Source organism: Eptesicus fuscus, chromosome 12 (assembly GCF_027574615.1).
Source record: "Eptesicus fuscus isolate TK198812 chromosome 12, DD_ASM_mEF_20220401, whole genome shotgun sequence".
Taxonomy (NCBI): Eukaryota; Metazoa; Chordata; class Mammalia; order Chiroptera; family Vespertilionidae; genus Eptesicus; species Eptesicus fuscus.
The window spans coordinates 70,186,274-70,204,808 of record NC_072484.1 but is presented as its reverse complement, the minus strand read 5'-3'; the positions used below and the strand labels follow the sequence as shown (position 1 = coordinate 70,204,808).

The 18,535-nt window shown below is 46.9% G+C and overlaps 1 protein-coding gene across 2 annotated transcripts in view; it reads right to left on the bottom strand.

Moving 5' to 3' along the window:
* PTPRT (protein tyrosine phosphatase receptor type T) overlaps positions 1-18,535 on the bottom strand; it is a 929,565-nt gene that overhangs the window by 667,298 nt on the left and 243,732 nt on the right. For both annotated transcript variants that reach the window (XM_054723794.1, XM_054723796.1), the window contains exon 2: positions 333-458. In XM_054723794.1, coding sequence (XP_054579769.1) covers positions 333-458 — 126 coding nt within the window. The remainder of the gene's footprint in view (positions 1-332; positions 459-18,535) is intronic.

Below are 18,535 nucleotides of genomic sequence, written 5' to 3'. Positions count from 1 at the left end.
CTGGAAATGCCACTACTATCAGGCTCCCAAGCAAAATCATGATGCTCCACTTGGAGCTAAAGATTAGAATCTCAAAGCTAAAAGAAACCCTAAAGGTTCCAGAGTCCAGGCAACATGTGACTCTTACCACGTTCTTAAGAGTTCATTCAGCCTTGCTTTGCATACCTCTGGGAATGGGGAACTTACTACCAACAAAGTTGTGTATTGCCCTCTCAGACAACTTAACCCATCAGAAAGTTCTTTCCCATGAGTCATCATAGAAGATACCATCCTCATCACAGCCCCGAACACAGTGGCTCACCTACCTGTGCCAAACACAGTGGCTCACCTACCTGTGGGCACAGCTGGGTCCAGCATTGGTTTCTCCCACGTGTTAATCTGCTCCCAGGTAAATCCATTGGTCCCCAGGGCCACGCTATAACCACAGTTGCTGTAGTGCTCATCAAAGGAACAGCCACCTGCAAACAAAAGAGAATGGGTAAACACATCCTCATGTCTGGGGCTCGGTTCGTTACTCCTGTCTCATCATTTACAGCTTTGAATTTTAAACTCTGGAGAAGATTAAAAATAAGGGCAAGCAAATTGGATTTTTATATTTACTTTGGTGCTCTCAGGAAAAGCGCCGGCTTCTGCAGGTCCCCCCTATGTTAAAAAGTTAATAAGGCTAGCTACATTGATTTTAATCTTCCTTCCTGAGAAAGTAAACAGGGACGTCTCATTCTAAGCAGGAAGAAATGAATGCCGGGGCATGCCTCTGTGGCCGCTTCCTGCAGCACAGAGAGATGCTGCGAGGCAGCAGAGAGCACCAGCTTCGGAGTCCCGCAAAACCAGGCACGATCTGAGCTTTGCAAAGCTGAGTCATCCCGGGCCAGGGGCTTCAGCCGTCTGTCTAATCTGTACCTCAGTTTCCCCACCTGTGATATGGAGGGAACGATCCACCTGACAGAAATATCATGAGGATGAAATGGAATAACATATGAAAAGTAACCGACACAGAATAAGTTCTCAACATCCGCCTCCACCCCTCTAAAAGTGATTTTTGAAATATCATTTTCATAAAGTAAACATCAAATATGTGAAGAATTAGATAAGCATGCGCCTGGCAGATAATACAGTCGATGTTGATAGTGTTTAAATCTAAGCCATCTACCATTTGACAACAAGCTGTGTCAATTCAATGTTGACAAGAATTTATTCTAAGCACATGCTGTGTGTTGTAAGCCCCTCCGGGTAACACTGGAAATGCTGGTCTGTCCGGAGAAACAGGAGCCACAATACCCAGGAGGAGGTGCACGGATCAGGGCTGTGGGGAGGCAAGCGTCCAGGGATGGGGAAGAGGAGGAGGGACACTGCAGGTGAGCCGGAGGGTACAGAGGCAGAGGCCACGCCTAGACTGAGGTCTGCAGCAGCTTCCCATGGTCTCCCAGACCCGGTTTCACACCCCCACCCCAGTCCATCTTTCCACTGCCCCTTTCTTGTCTCCTCAGTGTTCAGATCTCATCACATCACCATAAACACCCACTGGGTCCCTGTCACACATCCAAGCCAGGTTCTGCTCAACTTACAGAAACCAGTCCCGCCTGCATCTGCATTCTCAGGTACCATCACCATCGTCTCCATCAGCTGCAGAGGACAAAACCCCTGCGATGCAGCCCACACCTGGGATTCCCTCCACATAGTGGTGGTGGGAGTCCTGTCGACAGGTTCAATACAGAATCCGGTCAAAACACCGCAGAAGGACACCTTGGAGGTCAGAGCTTTCTTCCCCTCCTTTCCCTGCTGTGCATGGGAACCCGGAAGATGGGCCTTTGGCACCCCGATGAGTCTCGGGCTGGGCCAAGGAAGGCTGAACCTCTTTCACTAGCACCGTGTTTGGGAAGCGAGTTGAGTATGAAATTGCTTTGTACTAAAAAGTAACAGAAATGTGGGGTGTTTTATGCAGACAGAGAGAGGAGGGAAGGAGAGGGGTCCAAGAAACACCATGGAGAGCAGAAACCTCTAGAAGGTGATGGCTAATGAGAATTTTTTTCCTGTGATGGGAAGTGGATGATACATTGATAGAAACTGAAATATCTATTGGCTTTTATTTGTTCATTCAATAATCCAACAATTATTTAATTGAGCACTCAGCATAGATCTGGCAGAGTACTAGCTCCTAGCTATATGGTGGTTTACTAAAGAGGCATGCTATCGGGATTTAATCAGACAGCAAACAAGGAAGCTCTAGTAAGTAATCACGCACGCCAGTGCTTTCTAGGAAGGCTGCAGTGGGGTGGGTGGGAGACTGCTGAGTCGGGATGGTCCAGAAGGCCTGTCTGACCATGAACTGGAAACAGTTCCCTGTTCTGTTCTGTGACAGCCCTCCACGACTCCCCGCTCCCCGTGAGACCGGGCAGCCACGTGCTTCGGGGAACTGAGCGAAGAAGGGCAATGGCCAGTGTGGACTAACGACTCAGCAGGCAAGGATGGGAGGCCCGGAGACCAGCGGAAAGGCCAGGAAAAGGTGACAGAAGAGATAAATACCACATGGTCTCACTCATTTGCGGATTATAATGAACAACATAAACTGATGAACAAAAACAGATCCAGAGACAGAGAAGCATCGACCTGATGCTCAAACCTCAGAGGGAAGGTAGGAAAGGGTGGGGGTAAGAGGGAGAGATCAACCAAAGGACTTGTATGCATGCATATAAGCCTAACCAATGGACAGAGATAGCAGGGGGGTGAGGGCATGTACAGGAGTGGGGTGGGGGGCAATAGGAGGGTATGGACACATATGTAATACCTTAATCAATAAAAAATCAATTAAAAAAAAAGGTGACAGAAGAGACTTCGCCCCGATACAGTGGGGAAGGGTGGCCTTTGAAAGGCAAGAAGGGAGGCAATCAACCCGCTTCCACTAGACAGTAAAGTGGAAATGGCGCTGGCACAGAGTAGGGGCTTAATAAATATTGACTGGATGAACCAATGCATGTTAATAGGATGCCTGACACAGGCCAGCTACACAGGAGGAACTGGGAGCCCATGCCAGTCCCCTAGCTCCAGCTGCTCTCCCAAGTCTCATACCTGCCCCGTGTACCTAGAAAGCTCCTTCCCCACACTGCAGGCCTGACAAATCCCAAAAGATCCTTCCAAGTCTCTTCTAGAAACCTTCTCTGACCAGAACAGCAGACTGAATGCCCCAGATATGGAAACACAACACGCTGCATCTAAGATGTAAAACACGCAGTGGCTGCAGTGGCTCTAAGAGGTCACCCTCCTTTCCCTAAATCGCCACCGCTCGCTGGAGCCAGCCTGCGGGAGACAAATGAATCAGGTCAACAGCATCGACAGCAGACCGGGCTCCCTGGAATTGATAAGCAAGGGCAGCCTGCAGCATCCCTAGTGTTCCTGGGAATTGCTGACCGAGAATCAATCCCAAGCTAAAAACAGCCTCTGGGGCTAGAGACGGAAAGCGTGGCCGAGACAGTGGCCTGTGTACAGCACGCTGCTTGGGTCTTCTCTCTCGTGCATACAAGGACGTCGTGTTTCCAGGGCACCTCGCATCTGGGGAAGACCATGTGATAAGCCCTGGAAATGTGTAACAAAGGGATAGCCACTGTTTGTAGGACTAGCCCATAAAAAGCCTCCCTTTTCATCTTCACAGTTGTTGAAGGTGGTGGCATCAAAGGAAGAAAGCTATCTAGATCCCTGAGATGCTCATTGGAGGACAGCCGCCCAGAGAGTCACCGAAGCAGTAATATTGGCATTCCGCTTTTCAAGAGCAAAATACCAGCTTTTCTTATCTTACGCCACTGACATCTTAGTGGTTAGCTGTTACCACAACAGAGCCCTGCCCATCCTGACTAACAAAACAAACATGTTCTCTCGTGCATTTGCTCCATGCCAGGGAATACACTAGGCACTGGTTGCACATGCCGTCTTACTTGCTCTCACTTAATTCGCACAACTTTGTGAGGTAGATTTTTACCCCTCCTTTCAATAAGGTAATTGATGCATTGAGGAGTTAAGTGACCTGTTCAGGTCACACAGAAGGGATGTGTTGGAGCCAGGTTTAAATCCATTGCAACCTAACCACAGAATCCATGCTCTAACAGACCAGAGAGAGAATGTACTCCCCCAGACCAAGGGTGAATCTTTCATTTATAAGGTGATGGGAGGAGAGCAGAAGGATAAAGAACTTCCAAAATGGTTGGGTCTCTCCCATTTGAATCCATTCCCTTGCTTATTCTAGAAACAGTTAACAAAGGGGCACAGAATCAACAGATAGGATTCTTACCCTGATAAAGTTTGCAAAGTATAGAGAAAGACGACCAATATACACTTAAGATACAATGCAGAAAACACCTTCACAGAGATATATCAAGCTCAAAGAAGAAGTTATTAATAACTTTCAGTCAATGGTCTAATTAAACCAATTCTCTGCCTCTTCTAGACAATACTTAGGAGGGCTCAGAGTTATACCTCTGGACCCAGATTACAGGTCCCAAGCAAGGTCACATTAACCATTTGTCCCTAGTCTGCTGGACCTGTTGTCCACTCCTCACCTCCTGCCTCTGTCAATGGTGGGTGGCCTGCTCAGCTAACCCTGAGCTGAGAGTGGATGGGTCCTAGCCCTCTAAGGGGACCTATCTCAGCCACCTTTCACAGCACACCCTGGGCACCTTGCCGCCTCCACCCGCAGAGCTCCAGTGGTCACTTCAACCTCAGCCAGTGAGCAGACGCCTTTTCCTCTAACAGCCTGCTCTTGCATACCGGGTCCCACAGCAGCAGGCCTGGGACTCTGGGACCCAGCTCCTATTTTCAGACCACAGTCCTCTCCCCAGACAAGAAGCGGGCTTACAGTGGAATCCAAAGCAGCCTCTCACCCTATTTTGGGTTATTCTTTCTTTGGGACACTCAGGGCCACCTGTGGGTTCTATCCCACTCTTTCAGAATCTGCCATCCCTTAGGGGACCTCGGTGTCCCTCCCTACAGAAGAATATCTAGAAACAGGTCCCCATCCTGCACTTTATCACATAAATATGTCCAAACCCCTGGGGTAACACAGGTTCAGACTTTTCCATGGAACTCCTGGGCTCCTAACAGAGCAAGATAGAATTAAATGACCATGTAAGTATCCCCACGTTTTGTGTAGATGAAAAATATAGACTCCATTCAAAGCATGTTGTCTACCTGATCTACCCATTATTAACTCCAGGCCACCCAAGGTGGCCTGATAAACACAGAAGCATGGTGGCGAAAAGCAAACTGAGACCTCGAAAACAAAGAAAAGCAGGGCAGAAGGGAAGAGTTGCAAGTCCGTGCTGCAATAGATTTGGCTCTGAGCTTCTGATGCTCCCCCCCCCCAAAAAAAAAAAATGGGGATGGAGATTTTTTCGGATACTGGACACTTTGTGTTTGTACAATAAAACCCAAATTGATCAGGAAAATTACAACCATTCCAGGTGTTTAGATCACACAAGAATTTCTCCACAGGAGTACTGTTAACAGAAATCCCATATGCCATAATGCACACCATCAGAAACAGCATCCAACAACAAGGGCACATGGCCAGTTTCATGAGACAATCTCTCATAATCATTCTCAATACAAATTGATAGCATTACCCAAACACACAATTCTGAAAAAGCAGCTCATTGGGACCAAAATGATGCAGCCTAGAAATCTGCTTCCTGTTGGTCTGGCTTGACCAAGAGGTAAGTTTTAAAAGCTCGTCCCGGAGAGAAAATATACTTAGTAAATATTTTTTAAGTACTCCTCTCTGAGTTTTCTTCTTATCAATCAACAGATTGAAAAATAGAGTCTATGAGCTTCAGATTATACACTCTGACACCCCCCACCCTACCCCCCGCACACTGGGAACAGTCTCTTTTGTTCACATCCTTTTCTCATTTCTGAGCCTTCATTTTCTGGAGTGCAAGGCAGGGGGCTGGACAAGGTGATGATCAAGGAACTTTCTAGAGACAAAGATTAAGGATTCCAGAGACTCAGAAAGGACTGGGAACTCGCGGGAGCCACAGAGATGCAGAGCCATGCCACCAGCCCGAGGATCAGCTACTGAGAGACTCAGAAAAAGAAGAAAGGAGAGGCTAGCTGCCCCTGGACAGCACGAAATAGTCAAACCCATGATCCTGAGTCTCACTGCAGCTCTTCTTGCTCTTTCAAAAATCATGTTTATCTGTCTTGGTGCAATTCCTTGGAGCCACAACACCTGACAAAGTAGCCTGCCATCAACACCTGGCCACCTCTGCAGATGTTTGTGGCAGACGACTTCCAGAAGGCTTATGATGGGAGAGATTCCCCTAAAGACCCTTGTGTGATTGCTCACCTCATTCAGTTTTAAAGAGAAAACAGCCCCAATTAACTGATGTCAACCCCATCACAATCATTTTGGGGGAAATCAAAACCCTCCTAAACCTACCCCCACCCCAGGAATTGGGCTCAACCTCTAGAGCACAGGTTCTGGTTTGGGGAAGACCCACATAACTGAGGGCAGACAGGGCAATGCAGTCACAGGCCAAGGACCCAGCACTACCTCCCTGCACCCAACAGAGGAGCTATTTATCTGGACAGGCTGAAGTCAAAATGTGCCAACGGCCTCAGATGCTCTGATGTGAGTCAAGCATAAAGTCAACAGAGAAATGGAAAACTGTAGCCAGGAAATTGGATTTTGAAAATCCATTTGGGTTTGGTAATGTATAGCATTTCAGCATCTGTAAGGGAAGTAAAAATAGTGCAGGATACATACTTTAGGATACATTAAAGCATAAATAAAGTTCATAGTGCCAATCAGAATATTTTTTAAACATGAGCCCTTCTTTTGAAAATGAGAGAGGAATGGAATTCAATAGAAATATAAATGTGTCTGCCTCTGCATTTCTGATGTGATCCTGTGTATTCTTGAGCAGAATTAAGTGCAGAAGAGGAACTAAAGATTTGTTGGGCTTCTGCTATCTGCCAGGCACCGTACTTGACCCATGTAAGTATGATTGATATATGTGGGTGTATAAATGGAGGTAAGTTCGACCACCACCACCACTAAGTCAGGGGTCAGCATTCTTTTCATGTAAAGGGTCAGATGGTAAATACTTTCAGCTTTGCAGCCACACAGTCTCTGTCACAACTACTCAACTCTGCCATTAGAGCATAAAAGCAGCCAGCGGCAACAGGTAAACAAATGGGTGTGGCTGTGTGCCAATAAAATTTTATTTATCAAAACAGGTGGCGGGCCAGATTTTACCCAGGTACCACAGTTTGCCAACCCCTGCTCCAAGAGAGAAGCATTGCTCTCTGCATTTAACACATACAACCTTGTCACCAGAGCTCCTAAGGGACAGGCCCAGCTGGAGATCTCAGGAAAAAGAGGGACATCACCTTCAGTAATAAGAATAGCGATACCTCTCAGTCATTAAAAAAAATAAAATGAAAGATGCAATATTGCTATTTGCAACAACATGGATGGATCTTGAGAGTACTATGCTACGTGACAGAAGTCAAATGACAAAGGACAAGAACTTTATGATTTCACACATATGTGGGATATAAAACAAAAAGCAACAAATGAACAAACAAAACAGACAGAAAAACAAACTCATATACACAGACAACAGAATGGTAGTTAGCAGAGGGGAGGGAGCTGGGGGAGGATGAAGAGGTGAAGGGGTCAAATACATGGTGACCGAGGGAGACCAGGCTTCAGGTGGTGAGCACACAGTATACAGAGATGCCACATTATAAAGTTGTACACCTGAAATTTATATGCTATTAACCACTGTGGGGGAGTCAGGTCTCACATAATCATCCCAGACATGCAGGGAGCTCACACTTGGAAACTATTCAGACAGAACCAAGACATAGCAGGACTAAACAGTTAGGGGGCCCTAAAAAGGGAGATGTCATAGAAGTGGTTGGTATTTTTTTGACTCGGGGGTTGGTAAACATTTTCCATAAGAAGCCAGAGAGTAAATATTTTCACTTTATGGTTGTACTGGTTTCCTATTGGTACCAAGAAAATTATCACAAAGCAGAGGCTTAAAGCAATACCCATTTCTTAGCTCACGGTTTCTGCAGGTCAGAAATCAGGCAAGGCTGGGGTGGGCTCTCTTCTCAGGGCCTCACAAGGCTGAAGCCAAGGTGTAGGGGAACTGCATTCCTTTCTGGGGTATGGGTCCTCGTTCAAGCTCCAGTGGTATTTGATAGAATTGAGTTCCTTGTAGTTATAGGGTTGAGGTGTCTGCTGTCTGGCTGGCTGTCACCCAGTGGCCACTCTCAGCCCCTAGCAGCCACCCCCTGTCCTTGCCATAAGCGCTCTCATGCCTCAAATCCCTTCCTTTGGCGGGTACAGTCCCTTTCGAGGGCTCATCTCATTCAGGCAGGCCCATCCAACACCATCTCCTTTGTGATTAACTAAAGTCAACTGCTTTGGGGCCTTCATGACATCTGCGAAATTCCTTTGTCTTTTTTGCTCACATAACCTCATCACAGGGGTGAAACTGATCCTGTTCACAGTCCCACCCAAGGGGGACTTGCACAGGATATAAACCCCAGGGGTCGGGAAACTCGGGCACCAATGTAGAATTCTGCCCACCTCCGTAGTCTTTGTCGCTACTACTCAGCAATGCCACGGTAGCACAGAGGCAGCCATCACAGTACAGAAAGTATGGGCAGTGTTGTGTTTAATAAACCTTAATTTATTGACACTGCACTTGGAATTGCATATGTCGCTCACCTGTCACAGAACAATATTCTTCTTGTGATTTATCTGACCATTTGAAAAAAGGAAACGCCATTCTTCCCTTTGGTGCTGAGAACAAACCAGTGAAGATCCAGACCTGACCTGCAGGCTGTAGTTTGCAGACCTTCACTTCGATGCCGTAAAAATTTCCAATTTTAACACAGTCACAGAAAAGTGCCTCGTTTCAGCATTTGAGTGTTGGATGCCATGTGCTTCCGACTCCCCCTTCCCATTTCTCAGTAAGTAGCCTGTTTCTTCTTTCCTCTGGGAAGTCGGGGGGAGCACATGCCCAACTGGCCTCCGAAGCTACACTCCTGGCCCATAGGATGAGGGGTACAGAAAAGCACAATAGCTCCCTGGATTTAAGTAACCACTTCACCTACATCATAGCATGTTGCATTCACGGGCAAGGAGTTCTGCAGCAGTCTTCCCATTTCACAGATGAGGAAACCAAGGCTGGAGCGAGTGACATACTCAACACCGCATGTCAATCAGGGGCAGAGCCAAGACTCAAATCAAAGACTTCTTCCTTGAGTCAGAAGGTCTGAGAACCAGAGCAGATCTCAGCTACACAATTTGTGGGGCCCAGTGCAAAACGAAAATGCTGAGCCTCTTGCTTAAAACAATTAAGATGGCCAATAGTAGAGCAAGGGACCCTTTTCAGGTGCCAAGCCCTGTGTGACTGCACAAGTCACACACGCATGAAGCCAGCCCTGCTCTGTGGGCACACACATTCCAACGCTAAAGTACGCCAACCCCCGAATCATCGGGATTCCGTCCACGTGCCGTCGACTGCTTTGAAGGCAGGGCCATATCTAAGTGGGGCTTATTAATCGTGAGCAGCCTGTCGCGGGTAGGCGAGTCCTGCCCCCCGAATGAATGTAAACCAGCCTTGCATAAATCGAATTCCTTTTCTGAATATCTAATTGAATTTGCAGAAGTGTATGCCAGAGGGGTGTTTAAATAAGTGCACAAATATGATAAGAAGGCCTTCACACCATTATATCTAATTCAGTAAGCAAAAATAATGGCGGGCACGTTCCAATTAGTATTTGATTTATTTGCTCTAACAAATCCAATTAGTAGAATGTTTTATAAAGTCATCCAATGTCAAACACTCGTGGACTCAACAGATAGAAACAATAGTCCTAATAGAAGGAAAAAAATGTGTTAAATCTCTCTGAACAGTGAATTTATTATAAATAAGGCGCTGTCTCTCCGTGGGCGTAGGCATTCCTCAGGGACCAGAGAAGCAGTGTCTGATCTGCTCTATTGGTTCCTTCTCCCAGAGACTCCGTGAGGCAACTCAGGTTAATTTGGCCGATTATAATAAATCCAGGAATGAAAACAACAAAGGTGGAAGTTAGCCACGGGACTTCAAGGGAGAATAATGAACTTGCTGCTGGGTGTTTTCCAGTGCAGAGTCGTGTCCGATGTCCAAGGCAGCGCCGTGGAGCGGGAAAAGTCAGGGCTCACAGAGACAGCCACCTTCTGGAACCTGAGGCAACGCTCTCATGCCCTTTCCAGGTGCCAGCTTTTCCATCTGTGAACTAGGAAGTTCAAGGATAGTGATCATCTACCATCCCCGGCATGTCCACTCGGGACAGTGGGTGACCTTCTTTGCCCAGTGAAACACAGCATCGGTAGGGGTTCAAGTGTGGCCATTCCAGGGTTAGCATCCTAGCTCTGCTATTATTTTTAACTGTGTGACCTTGGTTAAGTTATTGAACCTCGATGTGCCTCAATGTCCCCATCTGTAAAACGAGGATAATAATAGTGTCCATCCCTTCGGGGTTTTATAAAGATTAAGTAAATTTAATACTGTGAAGACTTAGAATAGTTCCTGGCACACAGTAGGTGCCAAATACATTTGGCTCAAATAATATTAAAGCCCAAGGTATAAATTAGAAATGGGAAAGAGAACTACGCTATATGTGTTCAGGTTACACAATCTCAAAAACAAAAGATTTAAACAAACTCTCTGAGTTGGTCCAACATATCGTGCATGGATCAGCAGTGCCTTTGGTGATAAGCTACTGATCCAACTTCACTCACGGCTTACTGCTGTGTGACCTTGGCTAAGTCACCTAGCCTCTCGAGCGGGAGACTTCTCCCATGTAACAGATGGCAATAACTTAAACCCTCCCCAAGGGCACATCCATTTCTGACACCCTCTGAGACGGTGGCTGTGTCCTTCCGCGGGTTACATCTGGATGTCAGACAAGAAGAAGACGCAGTGGGGGTGCCAGGCCGATGTCCATCTTCTCACATGCCCCTCCTCCCAGGCACTGGACTGTATGCAGACCCCAGAGCAGCTCGGAGGAGAGCCAGCTTCTCTGCCCCAGGCAACCTGGCAGATGCTGTCTCGCATTGTGACCAGCAGGAAAGAGCAAAGGAGGAGGCCAGGAGTGGGGTCAGCCCCCAGCTCCATCCTGCCAAGGAGAGGAGGGGGACAGAGCCTTCACCTTCAGTTACAAGTGAAGGTGGCTCAATTCGGAGCCCGCCCACCTGAAAAGCAGCCCCCAAACAGTCTGGGGGGCCATTTCAGCTGCTGCACCATGTTTGAAGAGGGAAGGGGTCCTCTGGTTCACAGGTGGGGAAACAGGCATAAAAGGGACAAGATTGCAAGAAAGAGGTGCGGGCTGGGACGGAACCAGCTCTCCTGGCCTCGGGCTAGAGCTCTGCCCACTCAGAAGCCAGAATAGCATCTTTCATCTTCTCTCAGGCAATGGCAATGTCCTTTCATTTTTCTATTTGAGGGAGCAATGAAAGACAGAGCTGGCCACAGGTCATAACCCGTCCCCGGGAAACTTCAGATCTGTTGAGAAGAGGTGAGCGCAAGTTCCTCTACACACAGCTGTGCCCGGGCTTCTGGCAGGAGCCGTGGCATCTTCTGAAGGCCTCCGAGGCCCACGGCAAGCTCTGGATGGCCTCGGGGTCTTTGCACTGCTGTGCCCCGTGCCTGGAATGTTCTTGCACTCGAGTTTCATGTGGCTTCCCAGGGCTGGCTCCCGGCATCAGCCACATCAAAGCCCAGCACCGCCTCCTCAGAGAAGCCTCTGAGCACCCCCGGGGAACTCGCCTCCCCCCTTCTCCAATTCTCTGCCACCCCGACTTGCTGCTTCTGCTCCCTGGGGCTGTTGCTGAGACCCCTTGGTAACTCTGCAGTGGTTTCTTTACTTCTTTTCCTGTCTTCCCACCACCAGTCTAAGTTCTCCAGGGCAGGAAGTGGGTGTCCCTTTTCTTTGCCACTGAATCCTCAGGACAAAGAGCCTGGCTCTCTGCGGGAAACTCAATAAATGCTTCATGAATGGAGAGTGGTAAAGTGTCAGGCGTGCAGACTTGGCATCGGAGGGCCATGCACAATGTGGTTCTGGCACTTTCTCTGTGACCTCGGGTGAATCAGAGAAACCTCTGAGCCTCTATTTCCTCATCTGTGAAGTGGGAATGATCATGACAGCAGCTAGCGTTTACTGAATGCTTACTATGAGCTGTGCACTGTGCTAAGCCATTTCCACGGATTATCTCACTTAATGCTCAAGGAGCCCAGGGGGTGGGCATGTGATTGCTACCCACACTTTATGCATGATGAAACGGAGAACTGGTTAAATAACTTGCCCAAATCTCATAGCTAGGAATTGGCTGGTTTGTGATTTGAACTGAGGCCCGACTGCCTAAGGGTTGTTGCTACTGCTATAGGAATATCTGACTTCCTAAAACCTCATCTTCCAAAAGTGACTTATTTTTAACATGTAATTTTTTCAGAGGAAAAGAGAAGCAGCCATATGTCCTGAGACTCAGTTGATAGGTCTAGCCAACAAGGTCAGCTCAAGGTCAGCTTCCTGCATCTCCACTCACTGCCCTGGTGGCTCAAGGTCATGTGCAGTCCCATGGTCCACACAGGGCTCTGACCCTAACCCAGATCTCGGCACCATTAGTGACCTGGCTTGGAGAACTTAGGGGGAGACCTCAGCCAGGTGTTCCCACCTTGCCCTGCGAAGAGTGCATCCTTGCAATCATCACTTCAAAATCATCAAAAATCCCTGCGAGAGAGCATCTTCGGGCCATTTACAGCTTCCCTGAGTTCCAGAATGGGAAAAGTCAGCCATTGGTGTCCACTCAGTAACTCAGACCATCCTGGCACTCACAGCACCGTCGTATCTTCCCTCAGGGCAGCCCTGTCGGTGCTCTTTGGAGTTCAATATATGATTTTGCAAGTCTGGAAACTGAGGCTCAGGGGAGTTACATAACTTCCTCAAGGCAACCGTTCGCAAAAGGCAGCGTGGGGGATAGAATTCCTTCCCATCTGACCGCAGAGCACAAGCCCTCTCGACCGTATCACTCAGAATGTCTGCTGCATGGAAACTGGTGAACTCCTCAGTGTGGCAATTCCCACTCCTTATTATCCTCTCTGATCTAATGCAACCCAGGCTTGAATGTCACTCAGGAGCCTTGTACTGAGTGTCTACTGGGAGCCAGACACTGCTCCAGGCACCAGAGAGAGCGCAGGGGTCAACAACAGCTGTGGCCCCTCTTCAGGGAGCTCACGTGCTCGTGCAGGAACCTGGCAATGAAAGCATGGGGAGAACTAAGGCGGGGAAGGGCCCAACCAGCTCGTCACGATGCGGTAGGCACTCAAGAAACAGACCCATAAGGTGAACAAAGCAAGTGATCTGGCTGAGCAGCTATTCTTTGCCTCACATGAGGCCCGCCAGTCCACATAATCCCGCTTAATCATGACAACCACCTGTGATCCAGGAATTACTCATTCTCACTTTAAAGATGAAGACACTGAGATTCCAACGAGATAAGAATCCAGTCCAAGGCCCCTATATTTGCGAGTTCAGTTCTGTTCCCTTTCCTCAAAGCCATCCTCTCTTCACTGCACAGGGCAATGCACACAGAAACCCGAGAAACTTCTAGGACTGGTTAACAGACATTGGTTTATGGACTCGGTGCTTATAAGGATATTAACATTTAATTACATAAAGGAGAAGTTAGGGTTCCATACAGTCAATTAAACTCAATAACAGTATCCAGCATTATATAAATCACCAAACCGGTAATTGTGTAGATAAAATATTACGAGTATTATCATAAGCACAGTTGGTGTGAAAGCTCCCTCGGAACAGGTCAGCTTCGGCAAATCTGTCTATGATTGCCAGTCAGACTTCACTACCGCAGCCTGGTGAATGTGCATTAAAAGTGGAATGAAAGGGGATGGGGGGAGGTAGAAGAGGGTAAAGGGAGGATAAATGGTGATGGAAGGAGACTTGACTTGAGGTGGAAAACACACAATCCAATATACAGATGATGTATTATAGAATTGCACCCCTAAAACCGATATAATTTTATTAACCAATATCACCCCAATAAATTCAATTTTTTAAATATAAAAATAAATTTTAAAATGTGGACTGAAGACTTTTTAAGGCCAGAGCATAAAGGATCCTTGACTAAGCTACATCTCAAATGCCCAGAATGCCCAGATTGGGTCTGTCCAAAAGGAGTGGTGGACCCAGCGTGTTTTGGGGTCTCAGTGATGGTGCTGGGCCCTTGGTCAATGGCAATTAGAGCGTTGCTAGCAGGTCATCCCATTAAATCAGTAAGCCTGCCCACTCTTCCTCTCAAGTGTTGTTGACACTCTGGGTACATCATGCCAAGACAGAGGCGCCCACAAGTGGGAAGTGGACACTGTCCTAATAATTAAGGAAGTAGCCTCTGATGAACATTTGAAAAAGAGACACCAGGGCAGTCACTAAGATTCCTAAGCACAAGAAACAGCCTCCTTCCTACCCTCCCGTGCCTGGGGATTCATGGCAAGGACACATAAACTTGTTTCTCTACTTTGGAACAAGCACTCAGCAACTTTCAGCTCCATACACATTTTTTCTAATCTGCAAAGGCCTTAACATAGGATCCTGTGAGTGCGGCCCCTGCCAGCATGACTCTACCTCAGGCTAAAACTCTTTGGAACAGAAATGAGATTCTAACAAAGCCGCCACTTGCTAAATCACAGCATAGCCCAGGTCCTGACAGGATGAGAGCAGCAGGTGGTCTTGAAGATGGAAGATTTGCCTGGGAGAAAGGAGCCCTGCATTACGGACTTGGCTCTACCACCAACTGGCCACACGACCTTGGCCACGTCACGTTCCATTTGAAATGCATCTGGCTGGAAGCTCCTGACAGTCTATCTCAGAAACTCACTGCAGTGCCTATGAAAACACTGGAAAATGTGAAAACGTCCAACAGAAGTGAAAACAAGGATTCACAATAAAACTATCAGTAGCATTTGGAGAAATCTGAAATGGATTTTACAATGCAAATGGCAGACCACCTTTGCTGTAATCTGGGGAGGGGGTGGGCAGGGACTGGTGAGTCCTTTCTGCCTGGAATTAACTAGGGAGACCAGGTGTCTCCTACCTGCAGTTAAAAAATGAAATATTCAGGAAAAAAATAAAAATTCTTGTGAGTGTTTAAAAAGTGAATAAAAAAGCAAAAAAAAAAAAAAAAAATCACATCTAAAAAGAAATATCATCACGGACACTTAAACAGAAGACCTCTAAAACTGACCTGCTACAGGAACCTGAAGATGCCTTAGAAAACCTTCAGCATCCTCAATAGGATGCAGAGACCCAGCCCTTTGTGAAACAAGAAGAGAAAGCTACAAGGAGAAACTCATAAGATGCAAAGACAATAGGATTGGATGACAGATCTGTGGGTTAACAAAGGATTTCAGAGAAAGTAAAAATGCAAAAATCAGAATCAAGACCAGCATTAGTGAGAGAGTGGACAAGTGCAGATTTTTCAAACCCTCTGACGTCAATAATGACTGAAATGGATAAAAGGAAGCAAAAGTAGCAAACACCAAAGCTACACTGCTATATTTTGTTTTCATTGACTTAGAGGATGCAAGACAATTTGGGCCCACCCCGAATGCCAGCAATTTATGTACCACTCAATTCATTCTTGAGAGGACTGTGCAGTGTGAGAGAAAGTGGATAAATTTCTGGAAAACTCGGTAGTAACTGCCAGTTGGAATGTCAGGGGCTGTTGGAGGGAAGAGCTGTGTAAAAATGAAGGATGCCTGACTTGGGTGCCCTTTGCCCCATCTCCATCAACAGCATTTTAAGGCTGTATCAGTTCATTGTTTTTTTTTTCTCCTCTAACCCAGTGGTCGGCAAACTGCGGCTTGCGAGCCACATGAGGCTCTTTGGCCCCTTGAGTGTGGCTCTTCCACAAAATACCACGTGCGGGCGCACACGTACAGTGCGATTGAAACTTCGTGGCCCATGCGCAGAAGTTTTCGGCTCTCAAAAGAAATTTCAATCGTTGTACTGTTGATATTTGGCTCTGTTGACTAATGAGTTTGCCGACCACTGCTCTAACACATCCTCCCCAGAGACCCTGGGACCTTCTCTCACCTGGGAGAGCCCCAAACTGCCAGGTTAGAGCTGGGGGCAGAGTGAAAGGAGAGGGAAATGGCAGCCTGGTTTTTCAGGTGAGGACCAGCCGCAGCCAGGATTGTACAACTTTCCCCCAGGAGCTGACTCCCCTAAAGCCAGGTCAAAGGGAAGTTCTGTACCATGGGAAGCATAGGGATGCTTCTCGAAGAAGCAACAAGCCAAAGACCATGCAGAGCAGGGGGCAGGGAGCCCTCCCACGTCTCCAGGGCTCTGGCCACCAGCAGCCGAAACCCCACTAACACAGAGAAAAGTAAAAACACATCGCGATCACAACCCACTGGGGAGGCAGCACCAGGTATGGGTGATGAGCATCCTGGAGCCCACCACGTGATCCTGTGGCCTTGGACCAGCCTCTTAACCTCTTAGTGCTTCAATGCCCTCATCTGTAAGAAGACAACAATAACATTACCCTCCCAGGAGCACACTGAGTGTTGTGGAGCCTGAAGCTTAGACATTATTTAGGGAAATGAGTACAAACTTAGAAGAGAAATTATTTATTTGAAGTGGAAAACAAAATCACTACAAAAACAAAGTTCTAACAGCCTACAAGTTACTCAAACATTGTGCAATCCAGAAAAATAACTGTTATTAATTATTTTCCTGAGAATATTTCCCCCTACCTCCCTGGCTGCATTCCCTCAATTACCTTTTCATGACATTAATTTTACAGTACCATTTTTTTATAGAGACAAGAAACTCCAATATCCCCTCTAGCAAGTGGATTGAAATGCATTTATTATTAATAATATTTTTTTAAGTTTCCTTCAAGTTCACAAGTCATTATTTATGTAATATTATAGAAACTCTAGAATTGGGGAAACCACTATCAAATTTCTTTCATGTATGGTCTGCAATACTTCGGGGCATTACAAGCGTTTCTGTGTACTCAGCATTCACAAATAACATTTGCTTTGATGACTTGTATTCCTGCAAGTCATGTCCGTATTCAGGGCAGTTAATGATGGTGTGACTATACACAAGAAAAAAAAAGAAGGAATACGTTTATATGTGGATATAAACTACATATATGCATGTGCTTACATATACTATATAGTGTATATATGCACCGAGAGTACATATATGCATAGTATACATAGTATTTACATACATATTATATATACTATACATAACATATATACTATATGTGAAATATATGTGTGTGTGTGTGTGTGTATCCCATTAAACCTAGCTAAATTTCAACTTCCACTTAATCTAGATCCTAAAATGCCATGTCTACTCCAAAAGCCCCACCTTCAACCCCCACCCCCCAGCCAAAAGGAAAGTATGATAAAGGAACACGCTGCCTGGGCCCCTCCCAGGGCCTTGGAAAGGGGATGGGACAGTGAGAGTACAGAACGCAGGAAGGGGCGTGGCACGGGGCCCAGCTCCAGGAGTAATGGACGTCCTGCCACATTTCCCATGGAGGCCTCTGCCACTGGCCCAGCATTGACAAACCGGGGCTGCACCCAAGCAGCTGCACATCTCACCTTCCTAACTTAACACCAGCCCTCAGGCAGGAGACGGGCCGGGCCTTGAGGGGGCAAGATTACATTCACCAATATTCACTTACTTTCATACAAACATTTTGGATTTTACCTTGGGAAGAAAAACATTCAACAACTGTGCTAAAAACAACAACAATAACAAAAACACATTGCTATTGTTGCCAGCTCAAGCAAAATACTATAATTCAGATTTGTCTGGTTTGCTAAAATAGGCTGAGACCACCCGGCCAGTGTTGCTCAGTGGATTGAGTATCATCCCCTGCAACAAGAGGTCATCGGTTCAATTCTGGTCAGGGCATATGCCTAGGTTGTGGGCTCGATCCCCAGTCATGGGCATGTAGGAGGTAGCTGATCCATGTTTCTCTCTCATTGATGTTGCTATCTCTCTTTCTCCCTCTCTCTCTTCCTCTCTCTCTACAAAAATCAATAAAAAACATATTAAAATAGGCTGAGGCCAATCGTTATTTCACACTCTTGTTAATTTTCCCATTCCTCTCCTTTCCTGTTCTCCCTTACAGCTCCCTCCACGCCTCAACCACACCTTGGAACCTTTAAGCTGACAAGATAAAACTGGTTACCTCATCCCCTGGAATCCCTGCTAGTGTCTGGCTGAAGATATTTTTCACAAGAAGCCTGAGGCCACATCACGTGACACACCCCAGCCCTCCATCTCGGAGGACAGCCACACACCTGGGAGTCTGAAACTGTTTTAATTCAGATTCACTAGAATTGCCCTGATCTCCTCCTTTGAGCTTTTCCTTGGATTTCTCTCAGCAGCTTCCCAACCGCCCGGGGAGGCTCTGCGAGGCATGCCTTAAGAAGCAGAG